The sequence below is a fragment of the Corvus brachyrhynchos genome, unplaced genomic scaffold (assembly GCF_000691975.1).
Source record: "Corvus brachyrhynchos isolate BGI_N302 unplaced genomic scaffold, ASM69197v1 scaffold69, whole genome shotgun sequence".
Classification (NCBI taxonomy): Eukaryota; Metazoa; Chordata; class Aves; order Passeriformes; family Corvidae; genus Corvus; species Corvus brachyrhynchos.
This window is the reverse complement of record NW_008240228.1, coordinates 106,092-131,664: the sequence shown is the minus strand read 5'-3', so window position 1 is coordinate 131,664 and position 25,573 is coordinate 106,092. Positions and strand designations below refer to the sequence as shown.

At 41.5% G+C, this 25,573-nt stretch overlaps 1 protein-coding gene and 3 long non-coding RNA genes across 17 annotated transcripts in view; 2 read left to right on the top strand and 2 right to left on the bottom strand.

Annotated features, from left to right (window-relative positions):
* Window positions 1-20,126, bottom strand: part of KIF16B (kinesin family member 16B) — a 168,372-nt gene extending 148,246 nt beyond the window's left edge. For 7 of the 13 annotated variants that reach the window (XR_001865537.1, XR_001865538.1, XR_001865540.1 and 4 more), the window contains exons 1-2: window positions 19,944-20,126; window positions 697-766 (exon numbers count right to left, since the gene is read on the bottom strand). Coding sequence is in view for 9 of the 13 variants with exons in the window: in XM_017745298.1 (XP_017600787.1) it covers window positions 697-766; window positions 19,944-19,990 (117 nt within the window). In the remaining 4 variants the exon portion in view is untranslated. Of the gene's footprint in view, window positions 1-127; window positions 301-696; window positions 767-19,943 lie in introns of those variants that run through there. The other 6 variants (XM_017745293.1, XM_017745297.1, XM_017745294.1 and 3 more) reach the window with 4 other exon arrangements.
* Window positions 5,651-9,260, top strand: LOC108449372. The gene is made up of 2 exons (XR_001865544.1): window positions 5,651-6,941; window positions 8,702-9,260. It is a non-coding gene; the product is annotated as an uncharacterized LOC108449372 (long non-coding RNA).
* LOC108449370 lies at window positions 6,971-14,367 on the bottom strand. The gene is made up of 2 exons (XR_001865541.1): window positions 10,284-14,367; window positions 6,971-8,055 (listed from the first exon to the last, which is right to left on the bottom strand). It is a non-coding gene; the product is annotated as an uncharacterized LOC108449370 (long non-coding RNA).
* On the top strand, window positions 14,425-16,617 carry LOC108449371. 2 transcript variants are annotated; one of them, XR_001865543.1, is made up of 2 exons: window positions 14,425-15,678; window positions 16,216-16,617. It is a non-coding gene; the product is annotated as an uncharacterized LOC108449371 (long non-coding RNA). The 2 variants fall into 2 exon arrangements; XR_001865542.1 differs by lacking the exon at window positions 14,425-15,678 and adding an exon at window positions 15,687-15,907.
* Window positions 20,127-25,573: the final 5,447 nt, after the last annotated feature.

The window sequence follows — 25,573 nt, the reverse complement described above, 5'->3', positions numbered from 1 at the left end:
TGGGTCCACATATGACGTTATTATAATCAGGGATTATCCTACACATATAATTTACAGGAGCCAGAGAGACGTTTGCACTGTGAACAGCACTTCAACGTGAAGTCATAGTTAAAAAAGTGTGACATACCTGCTGTTTAAGGTAATCATCATGTTCGAGACATGACAGCTGGCACTGTACTTCAGCAATATTCACCATGCTCCAAATGAATCTGAAGAAACTACACACTGAAACTCCTTTTCATATATTAGTCACGAGAAATTATCTTGCAAAAGCCAATTTGCTGCACATGGTTTCTCTTGCTGAGAGAAATGTTAAAATATACTATCAAAAGGTTATAGCAAGTGATGGTTTCTTTGGGTTTGGTTCATTTTCATGGGAATTCTATAGATGAAGCAAAGATTTAACAGCTATCAGAAACGTACCTCTATGCTATTGTTGGCTTTCATCTCCCAGCTAAGTAATAACCTGAGTGATAAACCTTTGAAGAAATGATGAGATAGAGCCCATAGAGTAGTCTTCAGAAAACCACAGTGTAGCACGTTAACAGTGTAACCTGTTTCCCCAAAGCATTACTTTAACACTGTATTTTAACAACTAAGGGCTGTTGACCACAGTGCAGCAAGCACCAGTTTTGTCCAGTCATATTTTCGCAGCTGTTGAGTTACGACTTCCTTTTTTAAATTGTGTTTACTCACCTTTAAGTTTGTGATCGTTGTTTTATTTTTTTCCATTGAAATAATAAACTTTGCATTAAGATCTTTCTCCCTGAAAAAAAAAAAAAAACAAAACCAGATTTGAGTATGTTAAATGAAATATATCACAGTTATCCACAGTCATATTTCCACCCATCAGCCTGCCACAGTCAATTATCAGATTAATTAATTTTTATTTTCTTTTTTAATTCTTGTACACAATGTTTATTTACTTCTATGGCATATATTTGAAGTACTTGGACTTGCCTACAAATCCCTTCATCTAGAAACAGAGCAGAAGCTTGAGGAAACCTGCTTCAGAAATTTAACTCTGCAAGTCAATTAAGTGGTTTGTTCTTTATTGGAAGTACTCTGATCCAAAGCCCAGTTAAAGTCAAATATGTGGTTCTAAGGAAGGGCAAAACAGGACGCTACAAGATAAGTCCCAGCTTCTCACCAACATTCCAGCAGCAGCAGTTCTTACTTACCCATATAGTCTAGGTGACAGGGACTGAATGTTTAAACCACGAAAACCTAGCATTTTAAAACTCTCTCAGAAATAAGGTACCAAACATGTTTTGAGTTGTGATGCATCATAGCAGTAAAAGAGAGAGACTGTACTACAACAGAGAATTACATAAGTTTGTGGCTTCCCAAAGCACAAGCATGCCAGGAAGGAAAAAATCTAGCTCCAAAGAAGTGTTTTCATGCACTCACATTTATTTCACAGTTGTTTTTGACTATTTTCAAACAGACCATAAAAAATTGTAAGCTTGGTGTCTAAACCCAGCATGTAACAACCTGCTTGCCAGAGATGCAATTTTGCGACTGTTAGTCATAAGAGCATTACAGGCTGCTCCTCAATGACAACCTTGAGTATAACACTTCCTGTGCTAATGAAAACATGCACATAGAAAATAGAGCCAGAAGGGAAAGATGAGCAGCACACAAAACCTCACTCCTCAAATGTTGACACGCCTGTCCCAAAATCATCTGCTAAGTCACCTGACAAACTGGCGTGCCTGACCAGTGCAGAGCAAAGCAAAGGGCTTTAAAGCAATAAAGTACTGCTCCACCGTATCACACAACATCTCAGCAACTACTGGATATTCACTTGCATCAGCACAAAATGCAAAAGAGAAACTTCTTCCCAATAACAGGACAACCAATTTCAGGATTTTAATGTTTTTCTTCTTCATGGTACACTAGATCACCCAACTCTGTGTTCCTCCAGCTACTCTCTGTTCATACTCAGTTTTCCAGCAGAAATAGTGAAGCAAAGCAAAACCCATTTTAAAATCTACATTAATGAATAAAGATCAGGCAAATAAAAGCGCTTAATTAAATATCAACACATTAGGTTGACAATCAACACATTTTCTAAGCTAATAAAGGAGATAATTGTAATAATTACAGCATTAATTATACAGCTGAACTTAGATCTACCATAGAAAAATTTGAGGCATGCCTTATGATTACTAGATCTAGACTTAAGATACTGAAACACCAAAATACAGCTAAAGACAATATACAGAGAAATGGAGAAAAATGTCTAATGGTATTTTTTTGTAGGAAACAGATTTTGGCATCACAGTAGCGCAGCCTGTGGATGGCTCCCAGTCATCCACCTTCTTCCACAGCCTCTACCTGTCTGTAGCTATTTGCTCAGCAAAGGTGTAATAAGTAATTTGGCCCAAGTAAATGGTCATTCCTACTATAAAAATTTGTTTCAAATATAAACTGTAACTTGCTTCCTTTAGGAAGTCTGTAAGGACCCCAGGCAGGAAGGACCCTAGGCCAGAATTATTGCTTTTTTTATCTCTATTTCTTCATGCTCAAGGTGTTCAAAGGGAAATAATCGAGTATGCTAGTGCTTTCTTTCCAAACCTAGCCAGCTCTCCCTATCACTCTGCTAAAGCTACTCAATAATGGAATGGTGGTACACAATGTTTAAAGTCTAACACCCATATATGAACTACACAAAACTCTGAAAAGCTTAAAGTAATTAATTTTGTGATAATACTGAAAATATTAGTAAATATTAATAAAGAATGAGGATATCAAAGGTTTTTTTAAAAGGCCTTGGAAAGCACTAGCCAATAATACAATTCATAAATAGAATTTTGCATTCTTCAAGGAGAAGAGCTAGTGAGAGGACAACCTAAATCAGGAATATAGGATCAGAATAAATTAGCCAACCTGAGAGAAGTGGAAAAAAAATTAACAGGAATCAAATACCCAAGCTTCATTTTAATATGAGACAGCCGAGCATAATTTATTGTACACTGTAGTGGGTTGAACCAGAGTTCATGGACAGTCTTTTAGACTAATAACGCTTCTCGCAATTTACATATTTAAACCGCGCGGAAAGGCAGGAATTAACTTTCGTTCCAGCTCGCCTGCCAGAAGGTGAGGGGGCCTCGGAGCCTCCGGGCTCCGTCGGGCCGGGGCCCCTGCGCCTTTTCCCAATGCCACAGCACGGACCCTGAGTCGCTGCGCAGGGGGAACTATCACAGAGCCACAGGCAGCTAAAACCAGCCATGGACTGCCACACAGCTAAACCCATCCAGCGTGGCTTCCTGGGACCGGCGGGTCCCTCTCCTCTCCACGCAGAGCCAGCGGGAGCTGGCAGAGCCTCCTTCTTGCAGCCAGCACACTTCGCGCTGAACTGAAGAGGACACCATGCAGCCAGCAGCACAAAGGGAGCGAGGCTTCCTCCACCTGAACAAGAACACTCTTCAACATGGCAGCTTCAGAGTCAGAGAGGAAGAGAAAGTGAGTCATGTGAGACAAAGCTGAAAATGGCAACGGGAGAAAAGAGAGCGGTGCCGTGTTTTTCGGATGTAGCATAAAAAAACTTCTTGCATGCCGTGGTAAGAAACTGTAATACCACAAACTATTTGTCTCTTTAATCCATTTGAAGTACATGGGGGGATGGAGAATTCACGTGTGACCCGTGAAGATTGTGAAGAGTGCCTATACCAGGCTATATAGAAGCAGTGAGAGGCTTTTAGAGACTTGTAGCGAAGACAGCCTTTGTGTTCAGGACAAAATAACTCATCCTTAAAAAGATTAATAACCCTGTGTGATGGCCCATGTTTGGCAGTGTGAAGGAACTGTGAGATTTTTCATGGAAATGTTTTACACCACAGCAGAATGTTTCTTTCTGGTGGCAGTTTGGGAACCATGTGAAGCAAAAAAAACCCCTTTTTTCCTTAAGCATAAGAAAGAGAATTTTGCACGAACTGCAACACTGACTAGAATTCCATGTTCTGTTACCCTTTGTGCGAGTTGGGTAAAAGGAGGGAAGTGCTGGAAGAGAGGGGAGGTTTGCTTTAATTTCTTGGTTTTTTTTTTTACTTTTAATTCTGTTAGTAATAAACTTGTTTTTCTTTGTACAGCAACTGTTTAAATTTGAACCTGTTTTGCCCCGCAGCTCTCTGGTTTTCCTCAGTATTTTATTTTCCCCTTATGAAAATAACAGATTTTGTGTGCTTGACGCTTAGCTGCGTCAAACCACGACATACATATACAAAGTTTGAGAGCATCCCATAAAAACAATTGCTTGCATGATGCCAGTTATTTCCAGGCACGCATTTAATGCAGTTCATTGTCACTTTCAAAAAGTTTTGATTGCAAGTTCCACCTTAGTTAAAAGTTCAGCCTGTAAACAGCTGTACTGCAGTGCTGGGTAACCTTCAGGGTGAGGATAACCCTCCAGCATCCAGCAGCATTACCAGCATCCACAGGAACTATTTACCCTACCTCATCCAGAGATGAGCTTCAGCCATTAACCAAAGATTCTGCCCCTGCAAATTCCAGCCTCCATCACAAAGCAATATAAAGGGATCAGCTGCCAAAACTGGTTCACAATTAATGCTTTGATGATTTAAGAAATCCTGCTTCCCCCCTGAGCCAAATCTGCACACACAGCAGCGCTTAGGGAGGGCCTCCAGACTGTTCTCAATGCTCTTTCATACAGCACATGGAGTTCCAGGATCACAAGGGAAGGAAACTTATAACCCGTGATCCCATGGCCCCTAACCAAATGACAAAGTGATCATGCAGGCAAGTTTCTTGGCACAGACACCAGGACATACATCAGCTCAGTGCTGTAATTACCCCTCTACTATTGCTCAATTCAGCTAGTCATCCAGCAACTAACTGCAAGAAGGAAAGATGAACTGGGGGGATGAGGGGGAGATCAGAAAAACTACTTCAGATAATACTGACACTTTAATATAAAACTATGTCAATGTTAGTACCAGATATCCTTAAAAGAACTGGTATCCTTCTCCTGTAATTGACTTGCTAGATGGGTGTCTTGGTTTGAAAGACAGGTGTCTGCTAAGGAAGGCAGAAGCCTGCCTTGGAATGGCAGATGTAACCCCTTTCCCTCCAAGTTATTATGATTTTGAAATCAAGGGCTTTTAGGCAAAGATATGGGAAATAGGAATAACAGTTCTTTACTATTATATATATAACCAGTTAAACAAACAACAATAACTATGGCAGTAACAGCAAACAATCACAAACCCAGTGCCAGCCTTCTGGCTGTCGGGCCCTTTCCCCTCGGGTGCAGTTCCGCTCACAGCCGGCAGGGGCGATGGTGGCTCCCAGTGAGCAGGGCAGGTGCGATGGTTTCCCCGCGGCTGCAGGGGGCGCTCCAGAGCGAGCTCGGGGACCACACGGCACTGGTGCCCTGGGATCCCAGGGAGGGATGGAACAAAGGCTTCACACACCCCAGACAGCTGGCCCCGGTGGCCGGCTGGACCTTCGGGAACAGCAGGCTGGAACGGCAGGCTGGAGCGGCAGGGATGAGCACAAATCCCGGGTGGCAGACACGATGTATCCAAGAGGGGAACCCCCCGAGGTCTAAGGTGGGCCGGGGGTCCTGGGATCTTTCTCCGCAGAAAGAAAAACGGCCAAAAAGAATCAGGCTCCTCTCCCCCGAGAAGCCGAGAGCGAACTGACCCCACACCCAGGTGAAACAAAAGAGTAGCGAGGTCTTTTGTCTTCTCTTAAGCACCCAGCGATTTGTATCTTAGTAACAGAATGGGGGGAAATTTCTTTAACAGAAAAAAAAAAACCTAGATCTCTTAAAACCCCAACAATGCGTTACTTGGGCCAAGTTTTAATAATTTCCTCACAAGGGGAACACGGACTGTGAAAAACTGCCCTAAACTGAAGATGACTTAGAAGCTGTATCAAAACACGGCAGCTCATGGAAGAAGCTCCAACAGAGAGCTGTGTCAAGGTTCTTTCTCTCCCTCCCTTATATTCCCTGCTTATTTTGAGGGCAAAGACCAGAGTAGTTTTTGCATCTCCATGGGCATCTAGTCAAAACCATACTACAGACTGTCAAATATTAGCAGTATCTCCAGATTTCAAGGCAACTTCCAATGACCCCTGTTCATTAGGTCTCTTACCCACCCCAAAACTTTCTGAAGATCCTCCCACAGAAGGGAGAAGAGCATGAAAAAGTACTGTGACCTCAAATATAAATCAACAAAGGAAGCTTCATAAAAAGCTTTATTATTAACCTGCAAAACCTATTTTGTCTTTTTCCAAGTTCATCTTTAAATTCCTTCCTTTAAGGTCCTTCAATGGAAAGTTATTTAAACAGTGGGTTTTTTATTAATCCATTCTGTACTATTCAGACATTAGAGTATTTATTATAGCTTAACCCACTAAAAATTCATGAGATTATGATTTCCTTTATGGGAATGATTGTGATTACCTGTCAAACGCCTCAGAAGAGAACAGAAAGAATGAGATGCATTTTATCCATGGGTTGGTAGGGAAAAACCTACAAGGACAGGACAGAAATTACAGTTTTCCCGAAGAATGTTTAAAAATATCACTTCAGCAAACCTCCAAGGCTGCACAGCCAAGGACACAGCCACTATCTGAACTGCCTGCAGAGCAGCTGTGTTGAAATAGGTGGTCTGTAACATATACTCTTGGAAATACACTTGACTGTAGAAATTTAATGGAAAATCTGTTGGAAGAGGATTATACTGAAGAGCAGATGTGCAATTCTGTTTTTCAACTACTCAAAAACAGTCTGAAAGTTCATAAAGCAACTCATGCTCAATAACTTCAGCAAAGTTCCTTCTACTTCTTATGTTTGCCTTTCAGGCACAATGTTAGTTACTTCCTGCTTTATCACTCTTCTTCTTCAAGGTGTGTTTCTGGGATCACAAAGTGAAAGCGTGGGAGTTGCTTAATAACCGGAAGAATTCAAGGTAAATTTAACTGAAAAACAAGCACAAAGTGTGGCACAGAAAGAACCTTTAATTGTCTGGTACCTTGATTATATAGTAACTGTGCATTTGCCCCGATGTCCCATCAAATTACACAGACCAAGAGGGCTTTCCTTTGTCAGAGGTAACTCAAGAAAGGAACATGAATTCAACTGTATACTTTTAAAAACCAAGCAAAAACCCTTCTACACAAGAAATTCTTCATCACTTTCTGTAACTACAGGAAAAGCAAAGTTGTTGCAATTTTAAGGATCACACAATTTCTCTTTCCTATCAGAGATTTGTTTGGTTTGGCAGGTTTTTTTAACTTCGTCAGTGTTTATCAAATCATTTTGTAGAAAGTACACTTTTTAAAAACACAATTCACAGTTAAAAACTGGTAGTCTGTAAATAAAATATCTTCATCACTCTTTGGGCTATTTTTTTCCATAAACATCAATAACAAGTAGTTTCAATGTAATGCTGGCTGAGACCTAAAACCAGAACAAATCAAGCAATATGACCTAGTGACACTACGTTGGAAATCCACTGTCGTTTGGGTCACTGGTACTACATGATTACACCGTATGAAAATCACAATTGTATCCACAGCAGGGCAATAGCAGCATATTCTGAGCTCCCTGAAACCAGCAGAGAAAAAGGTGAATGAATCTCTCCGAATCCTGATCTCCAAGTGACCCCATGGAGTTGACTGATATGGCTACAAGGCCATAATTAAATGGCCAAAGCCATGTTTACACTAACATGTTAGAGTTAACACCTACACATTGTACATCAAGCAGTGCAACCACAGTCAGAAGTCCATCAGACTCAGTTTGAAAGGAGTCCTCGGGGCATCCAGTGACAGCTGGTAAGGGTAGCAGCCTCCCCCTTGTTCAGGAGAGCTCTGCAGGCTCCTTGACAGCTGTCCATTTTCTTTGATAGCACATCTTCTTTATCTTCAAGACCTCTACTACGCTGTCAAAGCTAGCTGACAGCAGCCAACAGATTCAAAATCCCTCGATGAGTCCAGGCTGGCTGACATGAACTGTGCCAGCTCTTGAGTTTCACCTCAGTTTCAGCCAGACAAGAAAACAGAAGAAAAAACTCCCGGAGACTGAAATGAAAAGAAACAGCTTTCTATAGATCAGATTGCATTTGTCTCAGTAAGAAACAGAAACTCTGCACCTATTTGGTACTTTAAAAGAGAATTTTGTCATAAAGCACATTTTTTATGGGCATCGGGTTTTCTGTGATGAACAGAATCTTCACAATTTGCTAGTGCAGATTTATGATGATACCTCCATTCCCTACTACTGGTTTAAAAAAAAAAATTGGAAAATTTTGAAAATAATTAAAAGAGAGAGTTCTGCTAGTCCCAGGGCTTTCTCCACTGTGCAGCTGAAACCAGAACAATAAATCCAGTGACACAGAATGCAGACACGGGGGAAATCTTGTATATGTCATGAAACAGAAATAATCTCTAAGTCTATACTAGTACACACATATTGGTTCTTGTATGAAGGACAGCCTAGATTAAACGCTTTTAGCCATAAGAATAAATTTTACCAACAGCACTGAAAGCTAGCAGTTTAATATACTGCAGTAAGGCTCCTAAAAATTGAACATATAGGTGTCCTTGTGCTGCTTTCTGTCAAATGATATCCAGCGTTTTTGGGAAAACTATGCACACTCGTAGTAACACATACAGACTGGTCACTATAATAAATCATGTACTTGACCTGTTTTTCTAATTTTTTTAGCAACATTTTGGTAGCTCCACCTCCCAAGAACTCAGACCACAACTGGTGAGTGGCGACATATGCAAACCATCAGCAACAGCTAAGTTAAAGTTATTATAACTATACATGCTATGGTCAATGATCTCCCAATAACTGGGAAAAGGTTTTATCATCAATTAGAAGACTACCTTAACAGTAACTTTCCTGCTTTGCCTGCATAGTGACCAGGCTCAGTAATAGTCTTACCAGCGGGAACTAGACCTGCACAGCTAAAGTTTAAGATAGCCACATGTGAATCCTCTTCTTACACGTTTCTGATAGCAGCCTTTAAGAAAATGAAGCAAATGCCCATCTTTGGCAGAAGCAACATAAAATATAACCTCAAACACAACCGTTGATACGAATGACATTCTGGAATTCTGTTGTAACTATTACACTACTGTGAAGTTTATCTAGGATTCCTGGATACTTTGGTTTTAGTATCTTGTTTCTTCCAATTTGTTCTTTTATCCCTGCTATCCCAAGTCAAAGACAGTATTGTCTTAACCTCTTGTGTACAGTAAAACACGATTCAAAGATTCACTGTTTCCCTGCAGTGCCCTTGTCTTTTGGGGTAGGAGGTGGGGCAGGATTGTGCCTGACTTCATGGCTCTTTTAGCCCCTCAAGTAATCCATAAGGCTTTTCTACTGTCATTTTTTTTCCTTTACTGAGACACACAGAAACAATCTGGACTGAACAACAAATGAATTCAGCTATGTGAGTACAAATATCTTTCCAATGTATAAGAATACAGAAAAATTATGGGTGTACTCCAGGTTTCTGCATCTCAGTATTGCTTTGTATTTACAATATAAACTCTCTGGAGAAGAGTCTTTGTAAAACTAACATTTGAAGTGTTTGACTCTTCAACAGTAAGAACTTCACCCCATCAGCAATTAAGATGATGAGTGCTATTAATACCGTAAATATGATATAATATAATATACCGTCCCGCAGCCATGGGGAGGAGGAGAGAAGATCCAGCAGGCAGAAATCATGCAGCAAGATTGATTTATTTAATTATTTTACAAACTCTTTTATAGACTTTTCTTCATAGTTTAATTGGACAAGGATCAGCCACCCCTTGGGGGTGATTGGCTAGAATCCTAAAATATCCATTGTCAAAATATTTTTCTACTGTACTATAAACAAGACTTTTCAAGGTTGCAGGTGTTTCATTGTTTATAGAACTCTGCTACTATTTTCTGTGAGAGAGAAAAAGTCTCTCACGGACTTAGAAAACTGCAAGAAAATCCTTGCTAGTAGCATTTTTGTATCCACAGAGTGCCATCTATGCACTCTTTCTGTTAAATAACTCTGAAAAACCCTCTCTCAGTAAATAACCCCGGCTTTGTACTCATAGTTACTGCAAAATAGAGGACTTTGCTCTTCAATTCAGTCAGCTGTTCCCACCAACAATACCTGCCTTTCAGACACTCAGATTTCTAAGAATCTTCAAGTCCAAGAGCTCTGTTAGGTTAGAAGAGCTGAGTACTAATCCCATTTATTTCATAACTAGTCATAATTTCAAATAAACTAAGCCTGGAAAACAAACAGACTCACCTTTCTGTCGCTTCATTTCATCAGGAAAGCTACAATTCAGAGAGCCTTATTCACCTTTTTTTCTTCTGGTCTCAGGGAATTCTCAACAAAATGCATGAGTTAAAAGCATTTTATTGTTCATCATTTCAGTGATGTAACATGCATAGGTAGTCTGGCAACGTGTTCAATAATACTAAAATAAAGGACTTGGAAAACACTATTCCAAAACTAGGCTTTTAAGTTCAAAATGCTTAAGACCAGAAAGTTTTGGGGATTGCAAACTGTAAATGAGGCCAGTCTAAATACACTGCCCCACACGTGTCCACGCTGCTACTATGCTCCAGCCTTGCTGGCACTGGAAGGTCTTTTGTTCTTCAGCACTCTGGAGGGGGACAGATGAAACAAGGTAGTGATTGTGACAAATCCACACACTTGAAAAACTTTAGAAGTATTTGCATTAAAGCACTAAAGAGGACAGAAAAATAAGCACATGTAAGCAGAGGCTGTAAGTGGGCTTCCCAACTTCTGATGGTTTATGGAAAATTAACTGTCACTCCCAGCTATTAACTCTTCAGTTAGTGGGAATCCAGTACTTGGTCGAAACTCATTGGAGCTTCTTCTGCAGCAGACAAGTCTGCTGCGGTTTTGCTGCTCACCAACACAAGGATAAAGCTCTGCACCTGGGACTCTTCCTCCTGATCCATCTTCTTTGATACATGAAAAGAGCAAGATCCCATTTTAAAGACTGCATACCCCATTTATTCTCACTTATGTGTATAAAGCTGTGCAAAACCCACTGAAGAGGAGGTCTGAGATAGAATGGCAAGCACAGGAGCTACTTAACAGTCAACCAGGTCTAGTCTCACTTTCCCATTCAAGCAAGATTTCCTCTAATGACTTTCTTAAAAGGTATTAGCTATACCCAACTGCCTGAGCTTTCATTCCCCTCAGGAGATTCTTCCTCAACCTGCACTACCTCACCAGCAGTAATTCCTTAGATACTGTTTAAGCTGATCCATTATTAGCTTCATTCCATTACTCCAGAGATATTAAGAAGGAGCCATAACTAAGTATTTAATTTCTCTTTCAACATTTAAGCCCTGAAAATATGTCTAGATTTGCATGTCCTAATCTGTTCTGGTAGGCATAACATATAGAGTACACATGCAGCGTGATATTCTTTGAATCAAGGACTCCCATCATTTTTGAGATCTTTTCCAACATAATTCAGATAATGAGGTTCCAGAAACAGGATTTTATGAGATATTAACACATGAGCTTGCTGGGGGAAGCACCAACCACAGCTTCAGTGTTTGGCTCTGCAATGTATTTGCAAACAGGGATTATACTGAGAGTGCAGCACACTCCTAAGTTCAAATCCATTGCTTCTAAGCAGAAAAGCTTAACCACCAAGAGAAAAGGCATAGAAAGAAGAGGAAAACAAGTCACTAACATTCAAAGACCATGTACTTTAGCACAGGTGAGAAACAAATACCAGAGAGTGCTGGAATTCTCTAGTGCTAAGTCCTTACATTTCAGCTCTCTAAGTTTCCCTAACCCCTAAATTTCAGCTTCCTTGAGCACTGCTGATATTTGCTATTGTGAAAAAGCCTAAGGAGAGTCCAACAAGTTTCTCTAGAATATCCTGACCTGTGGCATCCAAATTCCCAGTCAACTCTGAGCCTTGCTGATGGCTTCTCTACTTGACTTGAACTTATTTTAGCAAAGGACACTCTCCTCAGACCCTGCTCCTTAACCCAGCTGTCCAGTACTGTGTTTTACCACCCCTTACCAAACACATGGTTATATCACCTCCAGTTTAAGCTCTTCAGAAGAGCAACTGTTCTGCTTTACACTTGCAATGTTCTCCTTAAATTCCTGAGTAAAATAACTTTGGTGTTTTTCCCCTCACCTCCCGACTGCTTCTTCCATTCCTACATAAACAGACCTGAACTATTTATCTACCACTTACTACTCTTAAACCAAAAAAAACCTTAAAATATATTGATTATAAAATTTCTGACAGCTCTTATTCTTATCTCTGACAACCAAGACTTTTCTGTAAGGCCACTAGGCTTTTTTTTTTTTAATTTAATAGTCCTTTGAGTCAATGCTCTGCTGTGAGCAAGCTGTTGCTTCTACTTCATTTGCTTCAACAGCAGATTCTCCAGCCTTTCCTCATTTTTTAATGGTCTGCCTACAGCCTTATAACCCAGCTTACTACATCCCTTTCTCAAATATATGATCTGTATAGATACCATTTAAAGGAGCCTCACAATATACAGCACCTCTGATTCCCAGCAAACACTGCTATCTCAATGGCGTCTTCATTCCAGAGCTACAGACAGCAACAACAACAGCCATAAACTACCATCTCTGAGACTGATGTAATCCTTGAGGGCATTTTTACCTAATCACAAATGTTTATGTCATCATTTATTGTTGAGACCAGTTCTCAAAGAACACATTCTCACCACGTCTGACATCAAGTACCACCAAAACCAGGGACCAAAAGTCCCCCCAGAACAGGTACATCTCCATGTCCTACCCACCTCTTTTTTCTCTCAAGTTTTACATCTTGAACACATGGACACACAAAAATCATATCATTTCACCTAGGGTAAAACACGGATCAGATTCCCTACTTTGTAACCCACAACTGAACAAGTACTAGGTAGCGATTATTAAGGAGAGATGACATAGACTTTGTCATGCTGATGTTCACTCCTCTGCTCCTCCCTGTAGTAGACGACCTATCCTGAGAAGATTCACAACCATACTGTAGAATAAAACTCTTCCTACAGTTCGTTCCTTTTGAAGAGGTGAGAGATAGAAAGTAAAAACATTTCTTGATGTATCTTACAAAACTAAGAACACTTCTTCTTTCAGACTTCAAGTGCTCTTAGTATCACGTTTATATGATCCAGGAACTTGGATCAGTTTACACCATTATGCACTGATCCAGTGCTAACAACAGAAGCAGCACGCTGATGAAGAGACTTATATATACATATATGCATAGCTTACTTTCAGGGAGAGAAATGTATCTACTTTGAAAAAAAGGAAAAATCTGCCAGAGATTATTAAATATGTTCAAGGTTCTGAACACAAAATGTGGCAAGATGAAAAAGCCACATTCAGAACAGTTAGTTCATCTTGTCAAATCAGTATCAAAGTAGATTTTTATTGGATTCAAACTCAACCACATAAACAGGCAGCGGCAAGACAGATGTACATTCACCCTAGGCACACCAGAGCCTCACCTTATGCTTAAGGATCTTTCAACTTCTTTTTATAGTAGAGAAATTGTACATGATTATAAATCAAATCACAAGCACCATTATTAAAATGGAAGTTCAAACAGTTACCATAGGAAATAGCAAACTCAGCTTGCTGATAAATGGTTTATCCTCATTGGTAGAGTAGTTCAGACAGTGAGAGTATTGCAACACTTGGCCATATTTAAAATCTGTTTCTGAGATCACTCTGGACACCTCTAAAGAGCAACAAACAGAAATCAGTGTTTGGAAACAGATGCAGTAAAAATTTCACCATGTACTTCAGAGATAGATACGATATTTAGCTCTGAGTGTCCTTCCTTCTAATCACTCCATCCTTCCTCACTGTACCTGTGATACACTGACATTATATACATTTTGCCAAAACACTCTCTCTTTATAATCTTATGAAAATTAAAAACATACACAGGAACCTGAAAATGAAAAATATACAGTAACTGGTACTTTGAACACTGTAATTTATCATGACACCAATTCATTTCCTCTTCCCTGCACTGACAATTTTATAATGAATTTTCCATGCATGTTTTTTGCTTCTCAGTTCCAAAAAGGATGGGTATTTAATTATAAATTTCATACTCCCAGTAAGTTCCTACCTAAATCACTTGTAAATTAGAGGAAAGATGTGTGCCAATGTCTTTACAAACAATTTGATGGGTGTTAACGTCTTAATGCCTGTACTGACTTGGGGCAGCAGGTTCCTTACTGGGCCCAGACAGTGTGTCTCCTGAAATAGACATCGGTTTGCACAAGCCTGCACTTCTGAACTTTGGGGTAAAACAGTAGGTTCAAGGATGGATATGGGGTAGGTGGTCGGGGAAGGCTGTACCTTCCTAGACCCCCAGCCAATGGAGAAAGGAAGAGGGCAACATGCAGCCAGGAGTTTAGGATAAACGGGAGGCTGTGCCCTCCGAAACCAAGAGAGAGAAAAGCCCACGGTCGTGTGTCCAGTGGACTCTCTCCCTTTATTCGAATAAAGTTGAAGGACTCCTCTGTTGGGGTTCCTCCTCCGTGGGGTCCGGGGGGAGGGGACCCTGGGGTAGAGGCGGAGTCTCCCTACTCCCTGGACAATCCCGTTCCCCATTGGTTGTTTTGTGTTCCCCTACCAGGGGAGGACCCTGGTTGTCCCGTGGTTGCTCAGTTCTTCGGCAGTCCCCTGGCCATGTGGCTGGAAAATAAAGATCTCTGAAACATCTATCAAGAATTGCTCCCTATTTCTTTCCATGGGCCTCGGTGTCTATACGTGTTGCAGAAATCCCCGCTGCAACACTCCTCTGTCTCCTTTTTGGACATAAACCTCTGGCATTTGTGGATTTTCCTGACATAAACATTTAGAATGGAAATTCAGCTGGCTCTTCACTGTTTACTTGTTTATCTCTTTTTCCTGGTACAGAAACACTCCAGTCACAAGTTCCCGGTAAAACAAAACAGCTTCCTTTATATCTCTGTCCTTTGCACTGCACTATTAATTTGAGCCGTTGAAAATTCTGCTATTGATACCTACAGCCTGGATTGTACAAGCAGTTATTTTTAAAGATAAGATATTGGTCCTAAATTTCCCGAAGTACTCTGCCTCCAGCTCTGCATGTAGAGAAGTTGCTTAGACTTACAGGCATAACCATGAAGTTATCCTAGAGGGCCAACCTTACATCTAATGAATAATCACACAGACTGTATTTGTGGATTAAAGTATCAGATCTTAATCCAAACAAATCCCAGAATCACACAAAAGATGTCTCTAGGCAACAGAACATATTTTCTCTGTCTCCCCACTATCAAAAAGAAAAGTTTTTAATCTTCATACCATAATTGTGAATGGCTGCATAACCACTTAGAGCACTACAATGTCTGTAAGGTACTTCTGCAACCCCCATTGGTCACTTCTGTTTGGAGAGCAAATCCGAGTGTGTACGTGCAGGAGAAAAAAACCTGATCATTAAACACGAAATCAAATTAGAATTTCTATTTCATTATATTGGCAGTAAGAAGAGAGCCAAGAAAAAGTCTAGGCAACTCATTTAAATAAACATCTAAAAACGCTGAGAGCACTGGATAAGCACAGGGAAGAACTTACTGCCGTGCAAACCCGTGTTCTGATGTCAGCTGCATCTTTTCAGGTAAAGATAGCACATGACCCTCATTTAGTTTGTTCAGACAGTTAAATAAATATTTCGTTTATGCAAATACAAGAGACAGACAAAAAGGGTTAAAAATCTGAAAAAGCTTGCGTCCTTGTATTACTTCATTAATTAAAAGCCAATCAGACCAGAGCTATCAGGTGTAAGAAATTGAGAGCCACAAGAATTAGTAACAGTATTTGGAAGAATCAAGTTGATATTTTCTCTAGTAAGTATCAAAACATTTTTTCTTATTTGGCATATTTTAGATGGTTTTATTTAACTGTCTTGGGGTGATTCAGAATAATACTGTATCCCGTAATCATCTGGGCCCAAAAAATGTTACTGTGTCTTTATGACCCTGCAGCCGGGAATCGGGGTGGGGGGAGCGGGGCAGGAAGTTGGCTTTTGGAGCAGGCGTTTGTTAAAAACTGCCCGCCCAGGTTCTTATCGCGGCTTTGCGTGGCGTGGTGTTTTCGCTCAGGCAAAGGTTTTTTTCTTTCCTTTTTTTTTTTTTTTTCCCTCGGCTTGGAAAAGTTGCAGTGGCGATGTTTGGGCTGCCTTGAGGGCGAATTCCGCGGTTTCCTGTCCTAGACCCGGAGGCATCACGCCCTAAGTGGAGCGGAGAGACTCCAGCCCAAGCTGCCATTAACCGCGTCCAGCCGGGAAGAAAAAAGACACCAAGTGCCCCGAGCCCAGCTGCCTCGCCTGCCGTGCCCACTATCCTCTGCCTTGCCGTAGGAAGGAGGGACGAGCCATCGGGCCTCCGTCTGCTGCTGGAACTGCGCCATGAAGCTCCTGCCTTCCTGACGCCATATTGTCTCTTTGTTCCAGTGGGGTGGTGAGGTCTAGCAGTTTGGTTTCTAGCAGTTATTTACTTTTTTTCCCTACCTCTTGGCATCCTGTTTGTTAATAAACGATGGGGGTTTTTTAACTTTCCTCTATTTCTATTCATTTCTTATTGGTGGAAAGGGATTATTGGAATCCTAAAGGAGATAACTCGTTCCAGTGTGTTCTCCTTTAAATTGTCTCTAACCAAGACACTGACAAAATTATAGAAGTGGCTTCCTGGAACGCTAATTGAATTCTAGTTTACATAAAGAAGAAACGTGACACAAAACGGAAGCAAGAAAATACTACTCCCTCTTGCTTCTTTAAAGACTCTGAATAGATGAACATAAAGCAGTGCATTTATTTGAACGGTGCATATGCAGTGCATAATACAAAATAGAGAGCCAGAATTAGGCAAGGCTTAACAGCTTCCCAGATATCACACTATGCAGAAGACAGCGACTAGTAACTAGTCACCCAAAGTCATCTGTTCAGTGTGTGAGCAAATAGTGCCTCTAATCTGATTACACTTCTCTACAATCCCATTTTATGAATGCTTCTAGTAACTGTTGGAAAATGACCCTTAGAAATCATGGTGTCCAAAGCCATTGCCTTGCCAAAGCAAAATACATCAAACACCCAAGCTCACCTCCCGGCAGGTTTCTATCCGATGACAAAAACCAAGGCTTCTGCCAGCTGGCAGGTTTTTTGCTGCCTTCACAGAAACTTACAGCTGTAAGCACAGACTGAAAGGCCGTCATGGCAATTCAGTGTTGAATGAGGGAAACCAAATGACAGATGGAGATTCACCAAGTAACTGAACTTTTTAAGCTCATGCTACGACTGTTTTCAAAGCAGTAACTGTAAAGCCATTACACATACTTTTATTACATTATGCAGAGATAGAGTCAAAAGATTTCAGTGTAACATCTGTGTAACGCAACTTGGGATCTTAACTCCAAGAAGAGCAGTTAAGGACTTTAACACCACCACTGAAATGAACACATTCTTTACAGGTCAAGTCAGAGAACAAGAAGACTAAAAATAAATCACAGAAGAAAAAAAAAAACCTAAAGTTTGTTATCTAAGCAATAGAATAGTAAGTAATCCTTAACAACCCTCTCCCCATCATGTTTCATTCCAAAATCCATGTTTGTGACTTACACAATTAGTAGTGCTATGACACACCACATGGTGCAATTGCTGTGATGCAGGAGTCTTCCTATAACCATTCATCAACTGTGTCCTCTCTAATTAAAAATGACTCACGAAATAAGCTGCATTATATTATTAAACTTCAAACAAACCAAAGCAAATTTAACTAAATTAAATTTAACTCCATACAGTATCATGTTAAGGATTTTGAAATTAAGTGCTGGAGAATGAACAGCTGGTTGCAGAGTTCCTTTGAACAGGCAGAAAGCCCTTTCCTCTGTAAAATTCTCCAGGGACCCAAAAAAGGCAAAGGGACCACAGCTGAGAGAAGACATGTGCAAGGGAACACTTGCCAAGGTGCTCCTGCCTTGGCAGGGGGGCTGGACTAGATGATCTCCAGGGATCACTTCCAACCCTAAGAATTCTGAGAAACCACTAAGAAAAATATGGGTATTGCTCCTGGCTTACGGTTCACCAGGCCTTTCCTCTCAGGCTTAGGATCTGTTTTACAAAACACAGCATGAGTCCAGCAGTGACTAACAGAGAGGAACACCAGTGACCCCAGTGCTAGGTCCCACACCAAACACCGACTGTACCTCTGAAAAAAATCAATACTTAAAAGCAACATTCCATGACACTAAATCTAGCTTCCTTATAGTGTTTCATAAACATCTAACACCATCCCATAAACTCCAAGGTTTTAGCAACATCAGCTGGTAGGCTCTTCACAGTTTGCATGGTCAGACAACAGTTTTCAGAGTAAGCCTGCTTGTTGCCACATAGCTGTGACAAAGACCATTTTTTCGGCTTGCCCCTTGGACCACACCATGCCTCTGTCTGCCCTGCTCTTACGTTTGCCCTCTTCCATTGTATCACAAACAATTTTCATCATTTTCTAGGTATGCTTGGATCCAGCCCCATCCAAGTTATCCTCCCACATGCAGTAGAGACACCAGCTCCAAAGTCCTGGTCTGATATTTCTTTACAACATTTGCAAACTTCCACTCACAGGTCTGTGTTTCCACTGCCTATGACAATTACCAACCTTCTCTTCTGCCATGTGCTTTCCATTTCTGTCTCTCTTTTGTCTCTTAGTAGATCACAGGTACAGTCCTCCTGCAAAACTTCTCAGTGCTACCAAAACATTGCACATAAGAAGTCTTATTACCCTAAAGACCTATGCTACCTGTTGTCAGAGGTTCTTGAAGGTAAAGTGGAGTATATATACAGAATAATTTTTAAAATTTTTAAGAATCATATTGTTAGACCCAGAGGAGAGGGCAGGGGGAAGCAAGAGGGTGTGACAAGATTATTCACCAACCCTGACCTCCAACCACTCAACTCCATCCACCTAAATTATTCAAAACCAACCTGCAATATTTTCCCCTTCCTACCTTCATCAGCTTTATTTTCATAAGGTTTGTCTTTCCCTCTCTGAAAACAAGATATTGAGTGACTTTCAGAACATAGCAAATCGTGTGTTTTGAACACCTGAATCAGATCAAGTGAGAGGAACAGTGAGAGTCTGATGGGCTGCCTGTGCTTTAAACCACTTTTCTTTTGAACTGGCTACATCTCTTCAGAACAAGGGAAGAGGAAGAGCACTGCCAGCAGAATCGGATCGTTTTCCACATATGGTTCTTAGATTAGACCATTAACTACCATGCATATTATGCACATATTTCATTAAAGAAAACAGTGTTTATTTCCCAGACACACCTCAGGAAGTGGGTGATGAACTCCTGTCCATACAGTAAATGCAGCAGACTGTCTGCTTTATATATATATATATACTTCGAGCTTAAGCTGATAACCTGTAACCTTAATAGCTCTAAATGAACTAGACAACAATCTCTCACGCGGGTAGAAAAGGCTGCTGTTTTCAGATGAAGTAGGTTTCTTTCACATTTTAGAAACCTGGATATATATCCTTGGCAGGTCCTTCCTCTCAAAGTTTTCCATCTTCACCAGAGTAACTTTTCCGTCATTACAGAAGGACCACACCAAGCAATGCTTCAGACCATGACAGAGTGAACTTCCCAGGCAAAGCCCCGTTCCTCTACGCTCCACCGGCGAGCCACTTCCCAACTTGCCAGGGAGGAAAAGCGCTCCCAGCAGTCGCTCCTGCCGGGCACAGCGGTTTTTTATCCCTGCAGAGCTCCCCCTCCGCCTCCGCAGTGGCTGTCACCGCCCGCAGAGCCGGGACACGGCGTTCCTCACACCCCTTGTGAGCGACACCGGCTCCGGAGCGGAGAAGGCCGGGGCGGCACCTCACTCACCTGCGGTTCATTGGCCGCACTCGCACGGCCACCTTCACGGAGGCCATGGCTCATCCCCGCTGGCCCGAGCTGCCCTTCGCCACCGCCTCGCGCCCCGCCCGCCGTCAGGACGGAACGAGGCCACCCCCAACCCAGGCCGTGTCGCTACGGCGACCGCCACCCTGCCCCAGAGGGCGCTACGGCGGCCGCGCAAGGACATAACGCCCCGCGGCGTTCGGCTGCCCGGCCGCGCTGGGGCGGGGCGGGGGAGCTGCGGGAGGAGGAGACTGAGGTGCAGACGGAGGAAGAGGAGGAGGAGGAGGCGGAGGACGGCCGGGAGGGGAGCTTTGAGAGGAGGGGTAGAAACAGAATACTGTGGGTGGGCATATGAGAATTTCTCCATAAGGCCATTCACGGCGGTATATTTATTTTTTGGAGGGGTGTATGCTCCTATACATATATACATACACACACACACACACACATGCATATATATATGTAGTCATCTATATATAGACACATATATACGTGTGTATATATATATATATTTATATATGTAGTCATATATATATATATATATATGCATATATCATAGTATCGCAGATTCAATTAGGTTGGAAAAGACCTCTGAGATCATTGAGTCCAACCTTTGACTGAACACCATCATGTCAACTAGACCAGGGCATGTCCAGTCTTTCCTTACACACCTCCCTGGGCAGCTCATTCCACTGTCTAATCACCCCTTCTGTGAAGAAACTTCCTGATGTCCAACATGAATCTTAAGAGTACAAAGAGGTCAACCCTCACCTGGCTACAACCTTCCTTCAGGAAACCACTTGGTTATATATGCACATATGTGTATATATTCACACACATGTATATACACATATACAGATATATATGTAGATAGATATATAGACATATATACATATACAGCCCTCTATAAATATGTAACTCCCCATTACACATAGAGAGACATTTTATATGTAGGGTTATATATGTGTTTTATATAGAGAGTATATGTATTATATATACATATATCTATATACGGGGAAGATAGCTATATATTTCTGTTTATCTATGTATCTATCTGTCATTTATATCTATGTGTATCTATATGCTTCTACATATATCACAGAATTGTTAGGGTTGGAAGGGACCTCTGAAGATCACCCAGTCCAACCACCCCATCAAGGCAGGGTCACCTAGAGCAGGTGACATAGGAACACATCCAGGTGTGTTTGGAATATCTCCCGAGAGGGAGACTCCATGACAACCTTGGGCAGCCTGTTCCAGTGCTCTGCTACTTTCAGTGTAAAGAAGTTCTTCATATTAAGCTGGAACTTCTTGTGGTTTAGTTTATGGCCATTGTTCCTTGTCCCGTTGCTGGGAACCATTGAAAAGTGTCTGGCACCCTCTTGGCACAGAGATGTTTGTCTGTATTGATGAGGTTCCCTCTAAGTTTTCTCTTCTCCAGACTAAACAAACCCAGATCTCACAATCTCTCCTTGTAAGAGGAGATCCAGATCCCTAATCATCGTTGTGACATCTGCTGGAACATCTCCAGTAGCTCCTTGTCTCTTTTGCACTGTGGAGCCCAGAATGTTGCCTTATTAAGGCCAAGTAGAGGGAGAGGATCTTCTCCATGGACCTACTGGTCACACTCTTCCCAATATACTCCAGGATACTGTTGGCCCTCCTGTCAGCAAGGTTACACTATGTGTTTTTATTAATATGTTTTTCTTCTTTGCTACATATATGTATGCACATACATATATGCTTAAGAGAAGATGTTAAAATCATGCATGCAATCCCTGCCACTCTCTGCCAGGCTGCCCTGATGAGATGCCAGCAAGGTTGGGCTGCCACCACGCTCGTACAGTGGGGCTGGGGACAGAGCCTGGACCCAGCATCTCACCATGTTGCAGTACCCTAGACAGACGGGCTTGGCAAAGCAGAGACACAGGCAGCACTGTCTCAGCAAAGGACAAGTAACATCTTCATGAAGTGGAAATGGGATACATAGTGGGCATCATGGTCAAATAATAATATTTAGGTACATAACACAATAAATCTGGCTTATTCTTTAACAGCAGCTCTCCTGCTAGGTATCAGCACTGATTCCATCCTTGGAGTATAACAACAGAAAGCTGATTATGGTCGGCCTGGCATAAAGTGAGAGAATAAAAAGATTAAATTCAAATGTACATTAAATGCAGCGTGCTGGAGCACCTCTCCTACAAAGACAGGGTGTGAGATTTGGGGTTCAGCCTGGCGAAGAGAAGGCTCCAGGGAGAGCTCATTGCAGCCTACCAGTAACTAAAGGGGCTGCAAGAAGGCTGTAGAGGGACTTTTGACAAAGGTATGGAGTGACAGGATGAGGAGAAATGGCTTCAAACTTACAGAGAACAGGTTATATTGGATATTAGAAAAAAATTCTTCACTATGATGGTGGGTAGGCAATGGAACAGGTTTCCCAGAGAAGTTGTGGATGCCCCATCCATAGAGGTGTTCAAGGCCAGGTTGGATGGAGCTCTGAGCAACCTGGTCTGCTGGAAGGTGCCCCTTCTCATGGCAGGGGGTTGAAAGGAGATGATCTCTTATGTTCCTTCCAACCAAACCATTCTGTGATTCTATGAAATAACAAATATTTTGTTTGGCACTGTCAGTGGCTGGAAACTACACCCAGGATGGAGACACCATTTAAGATGCTGGTTTAAACTTTGTATGAACATAATTTCATTCAAGCCACTAAGCTGTTGACAAGCCAAAAAAACCCAGTTACCAAGACACAGAAGATATCAGACTCAAACACCTTAACTTTAGCATGACTCCTATTGACAACTTATTGTCTCCAAAAAGGGGAAGGAATAAGAAAAGAGATGTGACAGTAAAATCATCACCTGATGAGCAATTAGCATTGATGGCAAGCGAGATCTCACGGATGAACAACCTGACCTGGGAAAAGGAGGAGAGCAAAAAAGGGGAAGTGAGAGACAGAAAGATCCCATGTTTACACTCCAGAGGTGTGCAGGAAGCACATTAGAAAAATACAAGAATAAGCTAAAAATTGTATAAGAAAAAACAGACATGTACACGCATGCATAACAGGATAAAAGAATAAAAGCAATGGTAAAAGCTACACAGGGCTCCTAGGAAAGCCAACCAAAATGTAGCCTAAGCTCTAGAGCATCTAGTAACTCCTCTCAAACAGTTGTGCTTTCCCTGTCTCTGCTTAGCAAAGCTATTGAAGAAATACACCTTGTTCAGTAAATACACGTTCACGTGCTGTGTTCTGAGACATCCAGCCATCAAGGGCATATGAGCTTCTCCACACTCAGAGATCCTCCTGTGTCATTGAAAACTTTTCCACTTCCACAGTGAGTACCCATTGTAGCTGGCCCAGCTAAGGCACTGACAGCACACCTGGCATGAAGCAGCAAAACATTCCCATCCTCCTAAAATTCTCCATGGTTTGCTATTTCAGAAAGTTCTTTCCTTCACCAGGCCAGGACATGAATGCTGTGTGCAGTATATGGAGAGTAAAGCCTGGCCTGATTTTGTCCAGTAGTGTTGATGAAGCCTTGTCCTTGAGACATAACAAGAAATGAGTGTTCCTCTCTCTCCTGCCCTTTGGTTCAACAATGAGTTTGCTTGAACTTTGCTTGAAGCTCTCATTGGTTCAGTCTGCCCCATGAAATTATTACACACTCTGTGATAAATGTATTGTGTTGTTGGCTTTTTGCATGTTACTTAATGTTGGAGAAACTTGGCCTAGGTTCTATGATGTAATGCATGGTATAGAATGTCTATTGTTTATGTAGTCGGTTTGGAGAAGGTGGGCAGAGAGAATCTTCACATTCCTGGAGTATCTTATCAGAGAAAATGAAGACCCAAAACCAGAGAGAAGAATTGATGGAGGGATCAGAGACATAATGGAGCCAAGGAGGAAGATAAGGCTGATGGGATGATACCCAGTAACTCCAAAGAATTAATGACTTATGCATGATGGTGATGAATATGCAATAAGATACGTACTTTTAAAGACTATCTTTTGGCTGTAGAAGTGTGCCTTTGGCTCTGCCAAAGCACCTGGCCATAATACCCTTTTTGCTGTTGTCTCCTAATTGTCCCTTTTATTAAACTTTTCTTAAAATTTTATAAAGAGTGAACCACATTTTTCACATTGGTCTCCTCTTCACAGTGAAAGGAATGAGAAAGGTGTCTTTACAAACTGACTATGGGACTGATGGTAGATAAAGCCAGATACCGATAGGTGAAAGAAGCAATGGGAGGAACCATAAATTCCATAGGAGTTCCACTAATTGACACAGACTATTACTCACTCAAGACTGTGCTAATCCCTGGATTTAGAGAAAAAGAACAGAGACACAAGGAAAAGGATGGGGAGGGGGTACCCGTTAGAAAGGGGGTTTGTATTAAGCGATTTGGGAGCTCTGTACCTCTTAAGTACCTCAACCAATGGGGAAAAAGAGAGGGAAATGCGACTGGGAAATTATGATAAAAAGGAGGCTGCGTCCTCTAACAATTTGAGACCCCATGGGAAATGCCCATGACCTCTCCCTTTATTTGAAAAAAGTTACAGGACTCCTCTGTCTCTTTTTTGGACATAAACCTCTGGTATTTTTGGATTAATTTTCCTGACAACACCAGATTAAGCTGGTGGATTTTGGGTCCTTTCTTCAGCTGGGTCGGCATTTCCAAGGTCGGGCTGGAAAGAGCACCTCCTCGGGTCCCCGCCGGTCCACAGCCTTCCATCGACTCTCTGATCTCAAACCAAAACCAAACCAAACAGTTCAAGGAAAAATAACAAAGGCCGCTGAAGGATTGCTGTTGCAGCCTCCACGGCCAAGGAAAAGAAAAAAAATACTTCTTGCCTGTGAAAAACGAGGTTCACTCTTAGTAAAATTTTAAGGAAAGTTTAATAAAAGGGACAATTAGGAGACAACAGCAAAAAAGGTGTTATGGCCGGCCGGGTGCTTTGGCAGAGATCCAAAGGCACACCTTTACATCCAAAAGATAGTCTTTAAAAGTACATTGCTTATTTCGTATTCATCACCATCATGCATAATTCATTAATTCTTTGGAGTTACTGAGTATCATCCCATCAGCCTTATCTTCCTCCTTGGCCCCATTCCGTCTGGCTTCGGGTTCTTTTCTTCTGATAAGATTTTCCAGGAATGTGAAGACCCCCCCCCATCCTTCCCAAACTGACTACACAAACTACAGACATTCTACAGCATTACATTACAGAACCTAGGCAAAGCTTTTCTAACATTAAGGAACATAAAAAAACCAACATCACAATACATTCATAAAAATTATGTAACATGCAAAAAGCCAACATCACAATACATTCATAACAATACCTCCCTTTTCCTTTTTATACAGATCATTTGGCTTGAGCAGTACCCCTTTATTATTTGCTCATTTTTTTCACAAATCAATCTTGCTTCTTCAAAAGGGTCTTTGATATCATTTTTCTTCTTTAACACCATGATCTTTTGTGCTGTTCCACAGGCATGGGTACTATTTGCATGCCTTGGACCACAGGAGATATTAATTGAATGAAACAGGGGACCAAGCAAGGGAGAACTATCAAGCCTGTGGTGGCACATAAAAAGAAGAAG